General features: G+C 41.9%; 1 protein-coding gene across 2 annotated transcripts in view; it reads right to left on the reverse strand.

The window, feature by feature from the left end:
* Positions 1 to 21,321, reverse strand: part of itfg1 (integrin alpha FG-GAP repeat containing 1) — a 148,507-nt gene that overhangs the window by 81,842 nt on the left and 45,344 nt on the right. For both annotated transcript variants that reach the window (XM_067596020.1, XM_067596011.1), the window contains exon 9: positions 15,316 to 15,410. In XM_067596020.1, coding sequence (XP_067452121.1) covers positions 15,316 to 15,410 — 95 coding nt within the window. The remainder of the gene's footprint in view (positions 1 to 15,315; positions 15,411 to 21,321) is intronic.

Genomic DNA, 21,321 nt, shown 5'->3' on the forward strand with positions numbered 1-21,321 from the left:
GTATATATGCATTAGTTTGTATGTCACTTATATTGTAATTACTTTTAACTGCTTCTGCCAGAGGTTCCATAACGAGCAAATAGCAGTGGCCGTAAGGGGCAACCCTGGCTTGTCCCTCTGTTAAATGAGGATGTGGATGATTGATCTTGTACCGTTCACTTTAATAACAGATTTTGGGTTAGAGTATATTAACTTAATCCAATTAATAAACCTATCAGAAAAGTAAAATTTATACAAAACCTCAGACAGATAGTGCCATTCTATTCTATCAAATGCTTTTTCAGCATCTAAACTTACAATATATGCATTATTGTTCTTGTTTTTAACATACTGCATAATTCCCAGTACTCTCCTAATATTTGAATCACTTGTAGTCTGGGTAAAATCCTGTTTGATCTCTGGATATGAGTTTTGCTTGGAGTCTGTACTTTGATTAGAGATAGGTCTATAAGAGGCTGGCTCAACAGGATCTTTCTGGGCATATTGCCTTCCTACTAGATAATGAATGGTGGTATCTATTATTTCTTTGGAAGTAATTTCTATATCTAACCAATCCTTTCCTACTGGTGTCAGTTGCGGAAGAAAGATACACTGCAAAAACTGGCTCATTGTCTCTTCTGTATCAGAAGAATGTGGAATTCTGATCCTTGAAGGCCGTTCAAATATCATTGGGGATATAATCATAAGTTCCTGTTTTATCTTTAATCTTGGAGATGGATTTATGTTTATAAATTTATGTTTTTTTTCAATTACTTGTTGAGAGCACAGTAGTGCTGCGGTATCTGGTGTCATCTCTGTCACACACTACTGTAAATTGGCTGCAATGTCAGTTTTATACTGGCATGCTTTAGCTTTACTTTGATGTCTCTGGGTAGACAGACACAGACACCATGAAATACATTGTAAATACATTTTACAATGAATAATTCCCTATACAGGATTTCTATGCTGAAGCAATTGGAGGGTTTAAGTCCTAGTTGAGGTGTTGACTTATTCACATTCAACCACTAACTTTATTAAAAACTGGTCTACATCTAGATTTGAACATTTCTGGCACTTTTTCGGGTGTTTAAAGGGAGTAATGAAAGAAAATATGCAGCTACAAATGAACAGGTCAGACAAAGGCACACAGCTGCCAATACATCTCTAAGTAAAGCTCAAACCTACAACATGTCATCAGGGTAAGCAGTACCTTTACCATGCTTTGGTCATATGAAAAACATCTGTACCGTGCCTGCATTAAGGACTCAAATCAAAGTATATGCAATATGTGGGACATAAGCAATGACAAGCTAGAGAAGAACACTTTCAAACAAATAACAAATGCTTGCTATGCTTGCTTTCAAGTCACTGAAATTTAAATGGACTGAGTGCAGTGGTGTTACATTGCAGTGCAGAGTTTTGGGAGCACTTTAATCACAAAAAAAGGTTCCAAAATTTCTTTCTGCAAAATTTTAACACCGAAGTCAAAGAATAATACGATTGAAGTCCAATCCTAAATTGACCACCTACTAGCAATCTATAGTCTTTGACTTCACTTAGAGTACCTTGAGTACAGACTGAGCCTCCAACAATACTTTTCACAATTACTTTAAGAAAAACACTTGAGAGGTAAAAAGCAAATCACACTATTTTCTAGGATTTACTTGTAAATCCTCACTTTCAGAAACTCCTTTCCTCAGTGTGGGGATATTGCGGTCTTGCCTTTAATGCCACTCTCTTTACACATCAGACACAAGTACTTAAGAAGCCCTCCCACTCTTTTAACCAAACAGAAACGAGGCATCTTTCCCTCATCTTGACAATTCAAATGTCGAAGTAATAGGGCCCTCAAGGGGGTCTTGCTGTAACACTGAAACTGACTTGAGGTTTTTGTAGGGAAACAATCACACCAAAGAGGTAAACATACAGTATATATTGCATGAAAGCAAACAGCACGCCAGAGACAGCCCTTTAAAAGGCCTCTCTGACACCATTATCACCTCTCACTTAATATTTATGTCATAACATCTCTCTTTCACTCTATCTTCCTACTATTCCACCAAATGCTTTTGACTGAATGCAACAGGAAAAAAACAAGCTATTACTTTTTGTTTCATTTTGCGGGAGAAAGGTTTATTGTAACTGTGCATACATTCCCAGTGAATTAATTTTAATAGAGTTCTAACCAGTGACAGGCATGCTGGTCTCCTTGCTTTCGTTAGTGACATTACAATGAGTTGCTAGCTAGCGGATTCCTGTGAATTACACATAATCCAAGAGAGGGAGGTGTTATGAAGAGAGAGAAAAAGAGACGATTATCATCACTAATCCTCACCCTAACACCATCAAGAGTGGAAATTCATGAGTAACATGTATCACCATTCAGCACAGGATGTTCAGTTTGGTACATGAATTATATCAGATTGGTACACCCTATGAACCAAACAATATCAGTCCTCATTAATCTAATATGGTTTAATTACAGTCCAGGTCTTGCCACATGTGGAACATAAAACTTTTACAAAAAAAGTCTCAGCCAAAAGGCTTTATCAGAGACGGACTGTGTCCAAATTCACTCATTCACTACTTTCTGTATGATTTACACTCATTACATTACTTGGATTTCAGATGCTTACTTATCCTTATCATTTTGCATCATCACTGACAGGTACTGGAAGACATGACTATAGTCTTTGTGTCTGTAAATGGGTCACAACCTATTGCCTTGTAGGATTGTTGGCAGAAAATGTTTGTTTTGTTCCATTTCATTTCTATTTTCCGAGTTTCTGAGGGCACTATATATAGTAGTGTATACATTTCACACTAGATACAATAGAACAGAAAGGGAGCAATTTCAGCCCAAGATGGGAAACCGTAGATCTCTGGAAATAGCTACATCATGTTAACTTTTTTCAAAATAAATAATAAAAAATATTTTGTTTTCCTCACACTACTCAAAATACACCTACCAATGACCCCTAAAACAATGGCACATATCAAACCACTGATTTTGTGTACTGTTATGCTGCAAATCAAAAGCACAAACACATACAAAGTAGCTCCAAACGCCTACACACATAACTTACTCTACAGGAATACATTTTATTGCTCCCATTTCACAGATTAAAAATATATATATACATATTTTTGAGACTCAAAACTACAATAAATGACCAATTTAGATCCCCTATGTGTTTGTGTGTGTGAGTGTGGATTCTAGAGAGGCATTAGCCAGATGCTGGTGGTTTAAACTATTCATGAATGTTAAACAGAGAGAGCAGGTGCAGGGGAGAGTCACCAAAGAGACACTCACCAAAACTGCCACTAATAGCTCTTAATACAAAGAGTATGTCTGAGAAAGACAACCACAGCCTATTAACAATTACTTTGACATTTATCACACAAACGCTGATGTAACTGATTTAAGTTTCATCCAAACCAGCTGTGCACATTACGTAAACACAGGTACTGACGTAAAGGTAATACAGACAGGGGCCTGTTTGTAGGGGTGGCAGGCGTGGTGATGATAGTAGTTTTGTAGGTCACATTTATGATGCGATGCCTCATTGGTCTTCCTGCCAACTAGTGATGCACGGGTCAGGGTTTAATACCTGCACCCGCCCAACCAGTTCATGAGAGCCAATCTGCACTGCCTAACCCGTAAAAATATGTTAATCAACACACATACATCCTTCACATCTTAACAGTGGATTTTAACAAAATAGTAGCCTATATGTGTAGGTCTACACTGTCTTTTTTAGCCTAGTGTTTGGCTGCTCTGTGTAGAAAAAGAATGGAGTCCACAGTTCCAGGATTTAACCTATTTCGATGCGCTTCGAGCCCATGACCGGCTGAGCTGAAAGCATGCTCACTGGATGTGCTTGTTGCTGGAATGCACTGCACCACATGTGTGTATGTGTGTGTAGCCCCTTTTATACAGAGAACCTGCATTATAGCCTTAAAGAGGATCCATCTTTAAGCTGCCTTTGCTTTCTTACACTGAACCACACAAAGCCGGCATAAAGCTACTTCTGTGTGTGCTTTTACGTAGCATGCTGGCGTTCCGGATTCAGAGGCGTGGCATGTAACACAACAGCATCAGCATCTGTGACGTATATCATATCCCACAATAGTGGGTGAACCGAGTGTCGAGGTGCGTTTGCTATTCATGCACATTTATATCACTGCATGCGCAAGCAAAGTTGCTGTGCATCATATATCACATGCTGATGTTGATTGGCAGATTCATATGAGCAACGTGTTTGTGCAGGAGCAGAAGTATTACCAGCTAAATCTATTTAAAGTATATTAAATACATTTAACAAAGTATATTATTAATACTGATAAGTTAATGCATAAGCCGCATTTTATTGTTGCAGCTGCTGGAGGTGGAGCTAGTTTGAACTACTTTATGAGGGTCATGAGATAAATCTGAGGGGTGTTGAGATAATAGATTGGATAGGAAAGAAGAAAAAAAAGTTGTACCTCAAAAAAATTTAATTTGGACTAATTTTTTCAAAACTTTTCTTTCATCTTTTCATTTTTGTGAAATATTGGAGAGTTTAACCTCTTTGGACCTCAAAGAATTATTTATTTGAAACCATGTGAGAGGAAATGTCTCTTTGATAGAACTGCAAACTACTCAAAGACACCTGAAACATGACATGAGATACAAATATACACTGATTTTTTTTGTAAGAGGCCACAAGCCAAAAAGTCTGGGAACCACTGGTTTAATCTCTAACAGTGTGTTGTAATTTATAAACGTATTATGTTATTTTATGTAAAAGTAACCAAAAGCTGTCAAATAAATGTCGTGGAGTAGAAAGTACAATATTTTCCTCTGAAATATAATGGAGTATAACCAACTAAAGGCTTTCCATAGCTGTTGTGCTGTAATAAATGAAGCATAATTGTGCGTTAAAATCGTGTGTTCTAAATTTTGACACCAAGATTTTCATTTTTACTGCAAATGTATATTGGTTCTTAATATCGGTTATCTGTCTCCTTGATTACTAATAATCAGTATCAGCCCTGAACAAAAAAACATATCAGTCAACCCCTGATATGCAGACTTCACTCCTTTGTTCTCCGCAATGAAAAAGTTTTAGTCTTGCACTTGAATAATTTGCCTGGATGTGCACACATTTGGTCCCTCTTCTGGAGCATGCATAATTACATAATATCATTTCAGCCCCAACAATTGTTTGTAGAGACACGAACTATATTCATGGGTATCATCATATGAGTATTTGTTGATTTTATACACCCAAGTCTAGTCTTATAAATTGTCCTTTAGTGGGCAACAACTGTTTCTGCTCATTTAACTTTATAAGGCACTACCTCTTTATATTAAATGTCAATATTAATATCAGTATTTGAAATATCACAAATCTATCAAAATTTGTATTATTATTGATATGAATTTTGAAATGAATATCAAAATCCAATATAATTAAACTCTACACTTCTTTTCAGTGTAATAGAGCCTACAAACTGTAATTTATCGATATTTAAGTCCCTAAATACAGACATTCTAGTTGAAGTCTCGGTTTGTACATGGACTAGGATGACATAGTGTAGGTGGAAATGAGCAGGGGATGATGGTAATTATGCTCCTCTACATACAGATGGTGTCATAAAAGCAGAGCAGTGATAAACCAAGACCCACGCTGAACATGTCTCTGAACATAAGACTGAACTCGGAGCTTTAATGCAATGCTGTCCAGTCAAGCTCTCATTAAATGATTGTTGAGTGATGTTGTGATAAGGTTTAAGAGGCTGACTGCCTGCCATATGGGTGTAAAGCTTGGCTATGATTACAGCCATCCAGAGTGAATGGGAGTGCTGGAAATGACCACTGTGCGGTGGCTGGCAGAGAGAAGTGAAGGGACAGCGAGACCTGAGAGGCTGCTGCCAGACCCATTTGTGGCTAGCAAACACAATGCAAGACATGAATAGACATAATGGTGCACTGTCCCACACACACATTTTGACACATTTGCAAGGGCAAAATCATTACCCTCATGTTAAAAAATGCCAGAGGCAAACACATAAATGTCACTTATCTGCAGTATTTGCTGTGGTCCCATCTGAGGACACCACTTGACTATAAAAGTAACCAATATGAGAGTGTGTGGGAAATAAGTGAAGGGAGAGAAAAGAAGTGATGGAAAATAAAAGATAGTTTGGTTGGAGAAGTGAACCTACTGTAGACCCACATGTTGGGAGTTGAAGCACATTTCTTTTTGTGTGGTAGATTTTCAGCAAAGTGGTTTAAATTTGTCTGCATTTCAGTATGCCTTGATCTAAAATGACTGACAGCTAATTAGCTAAAGATATGATACTGCTTCATAATCTAAATCTCATTTGGTTTCAGTCCAAAATCCAAAACTCACTGATGGCAAAAAAATCTACACAGTACTTGAGAATATACTTGCCATTCAGTTATTGCTGGTTTGAAATAAGAAAAAGTTGATGTAACGACACATTAGTCCTATGTCAGCAGTTATTCTGACAAAGCAGGTGACCATATTTTCAAATGGTAGATACATCTTAAATCTTTTTTGCTCTTTAGCCCGTGAGGCAAATGAATTCACTGGTGAGTTATCTTTAAGCTGGAGTCCTTTGGTCTGTACTCAATGCTGCCATGATGTTCTCTCTCAGGACAGAGTGAGAGGCCTTTGCTGGCCGCCAGACTTATCAGCAGACCACTGTGCTGGTGTTGGCCCCGAGGCAATCAGTGTACTGTCTGTTGCTTCTTTTCTAACACTGATTAGAAGAGGAGAGAGGAAGAGCACGGAGAATACCAACAGCATCTAGTCACCACTGCAACAATGCCAACAAAGGAACACACACACACACACAAATTGTCTATCATACATCAGGCTGAAGAGATTCATCTGTACGCTCTGTGATGGCATAAGAGCTATTGATTAAACTGGAGATGGCATTTTTAAGTCAAAGATGGCTGGGGAGAAGAGCAGAGGGTACAGGGATGAGGATGTTTAAATAATGAAAAATAAAGAAAGCCTTCATAATTAGGAATATTCTGTGAACTTGTTTCTTATGAATGAAGGTACACTCAAAAGCACTTGGATGATGAGATCAAAACTGAACACATATGCGTTGGCTTGTATGCATGGATGTACTCAAACCTACAGACAGAGAGTTGCTTAATCAAGCAGGAGTCAGATGGTGAATTAATCAAATTAAACTTAAGTGATGCATTATCATGGCTGCCGCTCTGTCATTTTTATCATTAGAATGTTCCCTGGAAAAAGCTTGATTGTTCATCTCAAACATTACCTAATGATACTGATATGTGATTGTCATATTGTGTGAACATATGGCAGAACAAAAGCAGATGATAAAAGACTTAATTGTGCTAAATTAGCCAACGACATCACAAAGCGCAAAAGCAGAAGGGGAAGTCAGAAATCAGTCTTTTCCAATCAAGCAGAGGGAAAAACAGTGTTTCCCTGTGTTTTGCTTTTATTGCTAAGTAAGCTAACTATTTTGGAGGGATCATATGGGCCTCTGTGAGGATATTAAAGGTTTCTAATCTAATCAAATCATATTTTATTTGAGAAGCTGCAATGAATAGCCAACCTGACAGAGGAGCTCTTCAAATAAATCATGAAGCAGTTGCTCCTTCCATGTGGCTGTGGAAGTTTTGACATTTAATCACTAAGTACAGCAGAGTATTTGAATAATGTCAAGTGTGTGTCTTCATAGATTAATCTAGGGCCCAACGTCCTCCCAGTCAAACAGAGCGCTCGTAAGTCTAAAAAACTTGATAATGACATTTGTTGGTTCAAATGTCAATATGTTAACACTGTATTGTGTGTGTGCATGTGTGTGTGTGTGCGTGTGTTTGAGTGTGTTAGTGCAGAGATCCAAATGACCCAGATAATGGAGATGAAGATGATGATGAGATTTGTGTTTGCAAGGTAATCTGATACCTTTAATGGTAGTGAGGGGAAGGATCCTGCATACAAAAGGCTTTTTATCAAACAGCAGGAAAATCCAGACTGTGTACAGCTTATTGTGGCGTTCTGCACACACGCCCATACACGCTCTCGCATGCACATGCACATGCACATGCACACAAAACACGCGTATAGAAACACACATTAAAAGTAGGAGGGGTATAAACACAGAACCCAACATAAAAATCACTCTCCTGGCTTTGCTGATGACTAAAGTGAAAAAGCGACGGCATACTTGCAGACTCCCATTGATTCAACTTGGCGGAGAGAGCTCTCGCTTCATTAGGCCAGGAAATTAAAATGTGGGCGGCCTGCGGTGGAGGTGGGGTTTACGGGGTTTATGGGGAGGTGCTGTAACATTGACAGACATCAAGGCTGTCCAAAGCAAAAAAAAAAAAAAATTTAAAAAACAGGCATGTAATGAAGCAATGGCTTTTATGATCCCAGAGATATAATGTCTGTAATGCACAACACATTAGAACTGGCACAGAGCAGTAGAGGAGTGAGTGGGGAGATTGTGGAGCGCATGACTACTACATGGCAAAGTAGAAATTAGGCCAGTAGTGCTATAATCATTGGCTTTCATGTGATTACGGGTCTATATGTATGTTATGATAGTGTTTTCAATAATGATATGTCTTTGATATATCTGTCATATAATCTAATCTGTAAACATGGGATTTGCTACTGAAGTATTTTCAAAAGGAGGTAATAAAAAGAGGTGTGCAGTTTTCTCTTGGTAGGTATACTGAAATACCAAGGCCCAGCTGTACTCGATTCCTTTTTTAAAGCATACAGGATTCATTGAAATGTGGTAGAAATAGTAAAAGAGAAAATGAATTCCAAAGGAAGGGAGAAAGAGAAAATGCAAACTGCTCCACACAAATTCAAAGGAAGTAGCGACAAATGCAAATCACCACTGACTTTCAAGATCACACTGAGTTGGTGTTTGTTTGACGTTGTACGAAGGATATTTTAGTATTTTATGTTTTCAATTGCTTCAACTTCATTGTTTTCTCATGCAGTTGGAATCGTGTTTATTACTTGGATCCCGGCAAGTCTTAATGTCTTTTTGTGAAAATGAGGATGGCTGCTGTGCATGGAAATTTTGACATAGTAGTGTGTTTCCCCAATTGAGCTTTCTACTGTGTGTTCATTTCTTCTGCCTTGTTGTAAAGTATGTGCTCCCACAGCTTTATATTCACCCAATCAAACTGGTCGTCAAGTTTGTGCCCAAGGCTGACTTCCCTACATCTCATGAGCAGGGAACCTTATCATGTAAAATTTAAATGTAGGATGACTTGTGCTTTCATGTAAATGTACTATACTTTAAATCTCTGAATACGTATACACCTGCGCAGGTAGAGGGCTGTTCACTGTCAACATAATGTAGGCAAACATGGCAGGTGTAAGAGTTATTTCAAGTATTGTTACTGTTAAGTGGGTTACATTATAACTCACAGTAACAGCTTTTATACCTGTGGTGATGTTTTCACATCAAACCTTTAAGATGATAGGTCTAACTGTGGTGATGATATCTATCACCCTTACAGTGCCAGGTCCTTATCCAAAATGCCCAAATACAGTTTATTAGCAGCTGTATACAGTATGAGTTCATAGTTTGTCCCCGGAAAAAGGCAGTCAGAGTCAGAGCCAGAGATGGAGTGAGACCATATGTCTTTGTGTCAGAAAGGCAGTGTGTGCAGGCTGCTACCTGCTGTCTGTGTCACCTCTTTGACCACTGACTGACTGGCTGACTGGGATGACTGGGAAGAGGCTGTCTGGCTCCACACTGGCTGTCCTTACACTGTCTGGGCAGCAACAGTAGGAAGCTGGCTCGGTTTTCATGGGGGCGGGAAGTGTGTTTTGCATGTGTGCAGGTATGCAGAGTAGAGGTTTTAAAAAATAAACACAGAAATGTGCAAACAAAAACATGTACTATACACAAGTAATAAATGCTTACAGTATTGGTTAGCTCAATACTATCAGTTTCATGCTTGCCTCAGACAGAGGAAGGTTTATTACCACTAAAGGGTATAAAAAAATCTCTTATGTGTTGCTGATCCAATGTATAAGCGCTTGCAGTGATAATATGGATATTACAGAACATTGGAATGTTTTTGTCTTCAGACACCATAAATTATAGCCAACATTAACTACCACAAAAGGACGGTAACATAATTTTCAAAGCTAATCAATTCCTGATTGTTTAGTTTTTGCCACAGAGCCAAGAGAATGTGACTGGTGGCCAAACAGTTATGATTTGGGGTCACTCAGTCACTGATGATTGTAGGTGAACAGTGTGTGTGAGAATGCTGTGTCAAGCTGTGGTGAGTCCCACCACAGTTTACATGCAGACAGACTCAGCTACTACTGCTTTCATTCACTATATATGACACCAGGGTTTGTGTGAATATTTACAGCATATTCTAACAATTCTGTAAGTGATACAAATTGAGGCAAATAGACATGTTGTGAATATTACAGTGATTTTGGTGATTTCTATGCATTTATTTGGGTATTTACTGTTATTGCTTCTATGCACAAATGGAAGGAAGCTGGCATGCTCCAGTACTGCAGACCAACATACTGTACGTGGTCTATGTAAAAGATTATTAAAAGGTGGTTGGTCTAAATTATTGTACTGATTAAAAAGCCATTTCATCATCAATGCTTAAAAATATTGAGGTGTAAATTAATAACATTGCTTGGCTACATTACTGTTATTTACTGTATTGAACTGTAAATAAGCCATAGTATTAAAAATGAACACAAACGCAGTGGGACAAGGGTGGATTTTGTTTTTGTAAAAGTGTTAAGGAAGCCTTTCAGTCCAGCTAATAAAAATAGATCTCATTATCATTTATGTTTGCTTTTCTTTTCCACAGACACACAATTACACTGTTTTCTGCAGTCAGGTCCTGTTGTGTTGTAGAATGTGGGATCAAAATAATGGAGGCCCAGGATACAATAAATGTGATCATTGTGTGTCTGTGAGGGCAGAGAACAAAGCAGAAAGATTGTTGGAAGACCCCTGCGGTTTCTTCCAATACGGTGAACTAGAGGCCTGGAGGTGCTGCAGAGGTAGAAGCAGAGCTGTGGCCGAAACCGCAGGAAGGAAGGAATTGCTGTTGGGAGATGGAGGAAGCAACCCACATGCGCAGAACTATAGACACACACTAGTTTCTACTCAGCGGGAAGTCCATGCACACCCGAAGGCATCTCATCATGTCTTTGCCTGTATACATATCAGTCCTCTTATTCACTTTCCATTCCCCTTTTCTCTTCCTCCAGCTCTCATTCCCTCTGATGGGATGTTGCTCTCAAAGTGGCAATGAAGGGACAGAAAAACTGTCTTTGCCCTCCTTCCCTTCCCTCATCTAATCTTCGTTTCCTCTTACCTTCCCTTTCTCTCTGCCACTCTATTTTTCCTACCTTTTTCTTTCCTTTCTCTCCTCTTCATCTCTCCTTCGCCTTTCTTTCCTCCACCTCTCCCTCTATTTAGTCTCTGTAATGGGGGTGCACACCTACACACACGTAGTATAAGATCAGCTGTAATTACAGCTTGGAGAGTGTTTACATCACAAATAATGATGAACTGATGAGATCAATACCGCAATGTAGATAAACATACAAACTGCTTCTGCTGAAAATGGTTAATAAGGTACTATGATTGTGTATTATCATTGCCATTCCAGGAAAGCATAGAAACTTAGAGAGAGTTTAGTTTCCTCCTCGCTCGCCCACCCTTCTCTCTGTGCTTGTCTCTGCCTTTGACAGTGATGACTGTCTCTCAAACACATAGCGACACAGAACACAACATGTGTTCACTTCATCCATCAGTGCCGATAAGTCTTCCTCTTGCTGCCTCCCCTCCCCTTCGTTCAACTCTCTCCTTTCACTTCTTCCTTCAATCATTTTTTGTTGCTGACAGGCAAACAAAAGAAGGCATGTCCACAGGGAGTGCGCATCTGTGTGTCTCCGTGCGTGTGTCTGTGTGTGCACGTGTGTGTGTGTGTGTGTGTGGGGGGGGACATGGCGGATAAACCCGTAATATTTCTATTTTGGATTGAGAAAAGAAAGTGGAAGCTAGTTCTCTGGTGGCAGAAGGAAGGAAGAAAAAGGAACAGGGCCTCTTGCCAACTGGTAGGATGCAAACTGAAAAGAATCACACAAGATGGTATGTAGGTGGTGGTGGTGGAGATGGTATGTGTGTGTTTGTTCATACAAGTGTAAGAGCAAGTGTGAGTGAACATATACAGTACATAACATATACTCACTTCTGTATGTGTACATTAATTGGATGAGACTGCATGTATGCATGCATATCTGTTACTTTTATCTCACATGGCTTTGCAAACAAAGTGACACCAGCTGGATCAGCCCTGTCTTTCTAAGCAAGAGTCCCCTGCAGTGAGCCACGTGGCTAATGCCATCCTGAAATAGAAAGCCATTGTGCAGAGAAACAGAATCTCTGGCACTGCAATGAAGTCGCTGATGAGGTGCGCCTCTTCAGAGAAGAGCTCTAATAAGCCATATAGAGCATTAAGCAGAATGGCATATAAATAAATAGGATGTTCTCCACCGAACCATCCAAAGTGCACTCTCAGTGGCAAGGTAAAAACATGAGAACAGATCCTCCCAGGGCTGAGACTGAACAATACTGGAAGAGCATATGGGAGAAGGAGGCATCACATAACACCAATGCTCAGTGGCTAGTGGATCTAAGAGCAGACCACAGCAATCTCCCAGAACAAGATGCAGTGACCATTACAATGGCAGACATCCAAGAACGAGTGTCAGGTATGAAGAGGTGGACAGCACCCGGGCTGGACATGATCCACACCTACTGGCTAAAGAAACTGACTGCGCTCAATGAACGCCTGGCAGCACAAATGAACCAGCTGCTTATGGATGGGACGCACCCAGAATGGTTAACCCAAGGGCGGACAGTCCTGATCATGAAGGACCCCCAGAAGGGCACGATCCCATCCATCTACTGGCCAATAACCTGCCTCTGTACAACATGGAAGCTCCTGTCAGGCATCATAGCAACTAAGATGAATAGGCACATGGCCCAATACATGTGCAGGGCCCAGAAAGGAATTGGTAGCAATACCAGGGGTGCTAAGCACCAGCTACTGGTTGATAGAGCAGTCACCCAAGACTGCAAGACCAGGCAGACCAACCTGTGCACTGCCTGGATTGACTACAAGAAGGCCTATGACTCAATGCCACACACATGGATACTGGAATGCTTGGAAATGTACAACATCAACAGGACACTAAGAGCCTTCATCAGGAACTCCATGGGGCCGTGGAAAACAACTCTGGAGGCCAACTCAAAGCCAACTGCACAAGTTACCATCAAATGCGGCATATACCAAGGTGATGCACTATCCCCGCTGCTGTTCTGCATAGGCCTGAACCCCCTCAGCCAGATCATCTCAAAGAGTGGCTATGGGTACCGGTTCCGAAGCGGAACAACCATCAGTCACCTCCTCTACATGGATGACATCAAGCTGTATGCCAGGAATGAGCGAGACATCGACTCACTGATCCACCTCACCAGGATCTACAGTAACAACATCGGAATGTCATTCGGACTAGATAAGTGTGGTTGGATGGTATCGAAGAGAGGGAAGATGATCAGAACCAAGGGGGTTGAACTACCAGAAGGCAGCATTGCAGATGTTCAGGACAGCTACAAATACCTTGGGATCCCGCAGGCAAATGGGAACCTTGAGGAGGCCACAAAGAAGTCAGCCACAGCCAAATACCTACACAGACTAAGGCAGGTCCTGAAAAGTCGGCTGAATGGGAAGAACAAGATACGGGCCATCAACACGCACGCCCTGCCAGTCATCAGATACCCCGCTGGTATAATAAGCTGGTCAAAGGAGGAGATAGAGGCCACTGATATCAAGAGAAGAAAGCTCCTCACAATGCATGGAGGGTTTCACCCCAAGTCCAGCACCCTGAGACTGTACACTAAGCGGAACAAGGGAGGCCGAGGACTGGTGAGCATCAGAGCCACTGTCCAGGACGAAACAACCAACATCCAGGAATACATCAGGAAGATGACCCCAAAGATGAACTGCTAAGTGAATACCTCAGGCAGCAGAAACCCGATGATGCGGAGGAGGAGGAGGAACCATCATGGAGGGACAAGCCCCATACACAGCATGTACCACCGACGGATAGAAGAAGTGGCTGATATCAACAAATCCTACCAGTGGCTGGAAAAAGCTGGACTGAAGGACAGCACAGAAGCACTAATCATGGCAGCACAAGAACAGGCACTTAGTACAAGATCAATAGAGGCGGGGATCTACCACACCAGACAGGACCCCAGGTGCAGGCTGTGCAAAGATGCTCCTGAGACAGTTCAGCACATAATAGCAGGGTGTAAGATGCAAGCAGGAACAGCGTACATGGAACGCCATAACCAAGTGGCTGGAATAGTGTACAGGAACATCTGCACTGAGTAGGGGCTGGAAGTCCCAAGGTCACAAAGGAAGACACCTCCTAAGGTGGTTGAGAATGACCAAGCCAAGATCCTGTGGGACTTCCAGATCCAGACTGACAGGCTGGTGATGGCTGACCAACCGGACATTGTGTTGATTGACAAACAACAGAAGAAGGCAGTAGTGACAGACGTAGCGATCCCAAGCGACAGCAACATCAAGAAGAAGGAACATGGGAAGATCGAAAAATATCAAGGGCTGAAAGAGGAGCTAGAAAAGATGTGGGGAGTGAAGGCAACAGTGGTGTCAGTGGTAATTGGAGCACTGGGGGCTGTGACCCCAGTGCTCCAATTACAGGTACAACATCTGAGGTCTCTGTCCAGAAGAGCGCAGTCCTAGGAACAGCTAAGATACTGAGCAGAACCCTCAAACTCCCAGGCCTCTGGTAGAGGACCCGAGCTTGAGGAAGACACACCACCACCCCCCATGGGAGGGGGGTGAGAAGGGGATTTTTTTTTCTTCAATACACACATAAAATATTGACCATAACAACTGTTGTGAGTAAGTGATTGTATTCAGGCAAGCACAGCAGTGTTATACAAGTCAGTGTTCAGCGGGAAGTGTAACAATGACCAAAATAGTGTTTGAAAGTTTATATGATCTGAGCAGAATGTAAGTAAAATAGCTAAAAGCACAGTACATTAGAGTTGAGTAGAGTACAGTGGAGTAGAGCAGAAAATGAAGGAATAGAACAGTAAAGACCACCTTGTGAGAATGATGACTGCGACAGAATAAATTGATTAGTGGTGTTGAGTGGAAAACAAAACTAATCCATTAGAATATGAGGGGAGTGTAGTTGTGTGGGTATTATGTACCTCTGTCGAGCCTGGCTTGGCCAGGTAGATCTTACTGCGTTGACAGGTCTTATCCAAACACACAGGGAGGAGGTGGTCCTGGTAGCCATCACCATCTGCCAGAAAGAAACACAGAGAATTAGATAGAGAACCAACAATGTTGGATTGAACCAGTGGGAAGCGTAGTCCTTTGTTTTCTAAAATTGTGCTATTTTAATATTTTCACTCCATCAGAATGCCTTGGATTTTTTCTGGAGTCAACTTTGAGCACAGTGCAGTTTCTGGCAACAAAGAAAAATGTTCCTGTTTTTTTTTTCCATGTGTGAGCTGGATCACAGGGACACCTGCTTGTTTCCTACAAGCAAACACACACTCCAAGCAGCACTCATCTCTTTGATGCCTTTTAATAATGTCAGTTGACTTGAAGTATCACTTTCCTCACTGATTTTCATCGCTATTAATTATTATTATCATAATGCCATGCAGGCTTCATCTAATGTACAAACAGGGACAGAGCCTCCCAAATCAAAACAACAGCTCTTCAAAGCTAAAACACTTCAGTGCACCAGCTTCAGTTTCAGATGACACACATGTATGCACCACACATACACACACACTTAGCATGACAAAACAATCGCTCATTATGTGATGTTGATGGAATCATAAATTACTCTTCACCACGTTTACATCCTGGAAAACAGATCTACTTTTTGTTGTCCTGGTTCTTCAGGTCTTCGGGTCAGGTCAAATCAGCACATGGACACATCGTAAGGGTGCGGAGAGAACAAAAGAGACTGCTTGAATTCCTTTAAAACTATGAAACTAGCTCAAATTGCACAGATTACAGCTACAGAGTAGTGCATGCATACATATAAATGAAACCCCTTTCAATCTGGCATCTGTGTTACTAAAGACAGCATGGTGTGTTTAATTGCTCAAATTGAATTGCCCTCTGAAACAGAGGTTTTGTCCAAATTCAGTTAGCAACAAATAATTGATAAGACGACCTTAAACATTAATACAGTATAAAAAAGGTTACGTTCACCTCAATAATCCTAATTGTTCTGATAAATATTTAATGCATCAATGCATGATATTTTCTTTCTTGTGATAGCTCATGTCTGATATGTTTGTTTTGATTAATAAATATAAGATTCCTGACTGTGGGCTTTGTTTAAGATTTTGCTAGATGTCACTGGGTATTATTGTTATTTTATTACATGCGATTCAGACATGCAATTCACAAAAAACTGTAATGTGAATGAATTTAGGTCTGTGAAAGATTCAGAATGTCTGTAAATAGATTTATTTTCTGATAGATTCACTACTACATAACAAAAAGACCAGAAACAACATAACCTCTGAATACCAGGTATTTGGTGTGCTGCAGGGCTTTTGAGATTTGGCTAGCTTAAAAAGATACTAAACACACACAGTGTGTTCAGGGGTTGGCAGATAAAACTGACACCAAACATAGAGGTGAAACTGCTTCCAGGCCTCTCATCGTGCAGTTTATCTGAATCCCTTTCAACGGGGCAAGTGCAACACTCCCAAACAGATGTTGTGCCATGTGGAATGGGAAAAATGAATGACGCTGATGATGAATGACAGTACAAAGCAGGGGAGGAGGAGAAACTGAATGTGGCTGTCAGGGGCAACTGAGCGAGAGGCAGAAAGGGGGAGAAAAAGTGAGACAGATAAACACTGCAGAAGAAAATGACACAAGTCCTTTGGTGTATTATTCAATTTTAAAATTTTATTATTTTTAAAAAAAACAAAAGAAAAATGTCAAACTGTCAGTGATGTAAGGTAATTATATTTCCAAAGGTAGATGTATTTGTTTTCTGATATTCTTTATGAAAACACACATTTAAAATGATGCTTAAAATCTGGATCTAGAAACATCATGCACAAAACACAGGCTGACACCAACCATCATCTTAACTTGGTCATTACACTAGTTATTACCGCTGTCAATGAAGATAGATGTATTCAAAAACAAGAAAAACAAATTAAATGGAAACACAAGTCAAAACTAGATGTGAGTATTCAGTTTATGTGACTGTAAAATGAGAGAATAAGTAGATAGATTTTTGTTAAAAAAGGCACTTGTTTTTGGTCAGTTTTCTTTAAAAAGGTTGTGAGTGTATAGATGGGGAAAGAGAGAGAGATAGAAATATAGTTAATGGGAGCCCCTGACTCTGTATGCATGAGATATGGTATCAACAAGCCAGTTCGAGAGCCTCAATTTCGACAAAGCACAACTCTCCCTGTGCCCTCCATAACAGACAAACAGCGCATCAGACTTACAGATCCCAGCTGACACATCCATGTACTGTCTCAGAGCCCAAACAGGACAAAGTAAGCTTGCATTAGGAAGCAGTTAGCAAGCATTAATCATGGTCTGGACCACCGCCTGATCGCAAGAACTCAGCAGTGAGCCCAGCCCTTCAGGGGACAAACATGCAGCTAAAGGCGATCCAGGTGAGGATGCCAAATGCACCCTTCCAACTGTGACAGAAGATCCTTAGTGGGAGAGGCCAAGGCACTCTGTTGAGAAGCCAACAGATCACAGGAAACCATATCCTCCCCGGCCAGTATGAAGCCACCAGCAGCATTGTGTGGTTGCATCTGTTTAATCTGTGAAGTGTCAGCATGAGTAGTAGAAGCAGAGGCAAGGCATATAGGAAGCAGTCTGAACCACAGCAGACAGGGTGTCAATGTTTCTGAAGCAAACAGGTTGATGTCTGCTCTGCCGTACCTCTTCCAGATCATCTGAACCAGCATTGAGTTCAGTCTCCATTGGCTCAGAGAGGGTTTTTGACAGGAAAGCATGTCTGCGGTCATGTTCTGCACAGCTGGCAAATGCAATGCCCTGAGACTTGCAAGGTGAGGTGAGGCCCACTGAAGGAGCCTCTAAGCCTGCTGCAGGGAGTGACTGGATCTGGTGTCCCCCAGTGATTCACATGATAAACTGTGTTGTCTGACCGAACAAGGACATGCTTTCCTTTCAAGAAGGGAAGAAAATGCCTGAGGGCTAAGAGTAACACATGCAACTCTAGCACATTAATGTGCTGGAGCCTCTGCTGAGGACCCCAGGTTGCCCTGACTGCCCTGTGGTTCCACACAGCCCCCCAGCCTTAGAGGGAGGAATCTGTTACCGCTATCTCCCAGTGGGAGGGAAGTGAGCCCAAGGGAATACTGCAGCACAAGTAAGCTTGGTTTCTCCTGGGTTCTAGAGACTGAAGGCACTTACTTCAGACCATCACCATCCTGCTTTGGTGCCTCTTGGGGTCGAGGTACAAACTATTGATCCAGATCTGCAATGGGTACAATGAAAGGAGCCATAGAGGGATGACTGTCGTTGCTGCTGTCAGTTTGCCCAACAGCTGAAGGAATAGGTTGTACATTATCCTTGTGCCTTTCTGAAAATGAGAGACAAGGCTGAGGATCCGAGGGGCAAGCTAGAACCCAATTACTGAATGCAGAACAAAGAAACTGCCTGTGGTGGGGTGCCACTGGCACATGGAAATAAGCATCCTTCAAGGTGATACTTGTAAACCAGTCTCTCTCTGACACAGCCTGGAGAACATCCACTGTGCATAGCATATGAAAGTGAAGAACGTTTATGAACTGGTTCAGCTACCTGAGATTGAGGACTGGGTGGAAGCAGCCATCCTTCTTTGGAACAAGAAAATAAGTTGTCTAGAACCCTCTTGGTTGAACCAAACTTTCTACATATTCGATGGAGCCTTTTTCTAGAAGCACTGAAATTTCCTGCCTGAGAGCCAAAGACCTCAGAAGGTCAATGACAATAGGCATTCTGACCCTGATGAACGTGAGGGCTGATGCCTGAACTGGATACTGTATCCCTTGGAAAGACCTGATAACACCCAAGGGTCCGAAATCAAGGCCTCCCAGTGGCTGAGATGTTGTGGGGAGAAATGGCTGGCACCTGTATTTTGGGAGTCAGGCTCAACTTCCGTGACCTTTGAGCAGCTTGATGGGTTGGTTGGTAGGGGCCCCATGTTTGGGTGCCCTATCCCTTGGTGTCCAAAAGGCACGCCAAGTTGGAGGGGCCTGTTGGCAGTGGCCCTGCTAAAAGGCGGAGCCCCTGGGTCTTGAGGGACTCAGTGCTGGCTGCAGGGCGAAAAGTGCTGGCATTTCTTGATTTAGACAAAGGTGCCCAGTGTAAGCCAGCAAACTGTTGCTTGACTTTGTTCACTTGCACATTACGCTCAAAGGCCTGCTGGGCTGCAGGCCAAAACATCTGGCCTGGAATGACAGGCAGCATGCAAAGAGTCTTCCCGCACCCCTCTGACCAGGGAGACTGGTCAAGCCACACAAGGTCCAAATGGACATCAGACCATATTGGGCGGCGTCACCCAGTAGGTGGAGTAACACCTTGGGGTCTGGCCAGTACCTCTGAAGTTCATCAGTGTATGGCTCAGAAGGTGGAACTCTGAAGGCAGATAGTTGTGGGGTGTGCTTGAAAAAGGTGTTAGAGGGAGCCACCTCTAGAGGGGCAGCATCCAGACCAAGGCATGAGATGGCCAATTGGATGACTTGCTTAACTGTGGAAAGACCAGCCTCAGCATCCCTCAAGTAGTCTGCTCTTGACCCATGAGAACCTGTCACCGAGGGGAGGGGGGACCCCCTCTCCAGTTCCTCCTGTTCTTCTGCTTCCTTGTCAGTAAACAAAAAATCCCTGAGGCCACAATAGATAGTGCATCCTCATCATGCTGGCTAGCAACAAAGGGTAAAGTAGCTAGGCCGTCACTCTCATCATAGGTCTAGAGTTTCGGCTCTGAAGAGGCCAATGTATCCACTTTAAGGGCCAAAGATTCATCGCCCTTTGGTTTCTTCTTAGTGCGGGAGGCGTCACCCTATGTGTGCCTGTGGTGCTTAGAGCCTGAAGGGGGGCTGAATGCAGGCATTCCTGAAGGAGGTAAGCCAGTCTCAGCAATGCTACTGTCAGACCTGGCCAACCTTGTGGTCCTCTCTGCCAATGGCATGCAACTGCAATTAATGCAAGCATTCTCTCTCACTGCCTGCCTTAGGTGTTCGATGCCAAGGCATGATGGGCATCTATCATATCCTCTGGGATGAGAGGGACCAAGCAGGAGTTACAAACGGAGAGCATAATCGCTGTAAGGCTATCAATGCAGCAGTAGAGCGAGAAACACTCAGCTACAAATCCAGTTAAACCAGCACCTTAACCGTGGTAAGGCTAGTGATGTAGCAGTAGAGCAAGAAACACTCAGCTACAAATGTGTCACTGGCAAATACACACAGGTCACCCTGGTAGGTGTATTTGTAATTGCATGTAATTACCTTTAACAGTGTTAAGTCAGTAGCTAAGGAGCGAAACAAAACACTCTCTGCTAGGGTTCCCTAACGGTTGTAATGAGGTGAAAACACCTCAGCTAGACTGGACTGTCAAGTATAAAACTAACAAGCTAATACAGCACATGACACAATAGCAATTCATCTTCGAACGAGCGGAGGTGCTAAGCGGGTAAGTTTGCAAGGCACGCCTGCAGGGGAAATAAAGTTGACTACTTACCTGGAAAAGTCCAATGCTTTGGTTGGCATTTTGGCAAAATTCCCAGCAGAGATGAGCATCGGTTATGCAGCCTCTGGAGGACAAAATTGTAGCTCCAACCAACAGATTACGAAGTTACTGGCATAGGCAGTAAAACACTGATGCTTACTGATGCTAACAACATACACAACCTGCACGTTTAGGCAAGAAGATGAAAAGGAGACAACTGTTGAGTGCAAGGCCCCTTTATCAGGTTGCTTGCGTCACCCAGGTCACACATGTGACTTTGTTGGTATTATGACTAGACTTCCTTGGCATGCGCGCGATGCATACTGTATCCAGGTATTTCATACCATCTCTGGCAGTCAGGAGTAATGACCCTCAAACTATTACATTTGCAATGTTATGAAATGGAGGAAAGTAAGCAAATACTCATATTTGGACAGCTGCAAGCTCTTAATGTTTAGTACCCTTACTAAATA

The sequence above is a fragment of the Thunnus thynnus genome, chromosome 1, assembly GCF_963924715.1.
Source record: "Thunnus thynnus chromosome 1, fThuThy2.1, whole genome shotgun sequence".
NCBI classification, from domain to species: domain Eukaryota; kingdom Metazoa; phylum Chordata; class Actinopteri; order Scombriformes; family Scombridae; genus Thunnus; species Thunnus thynnus.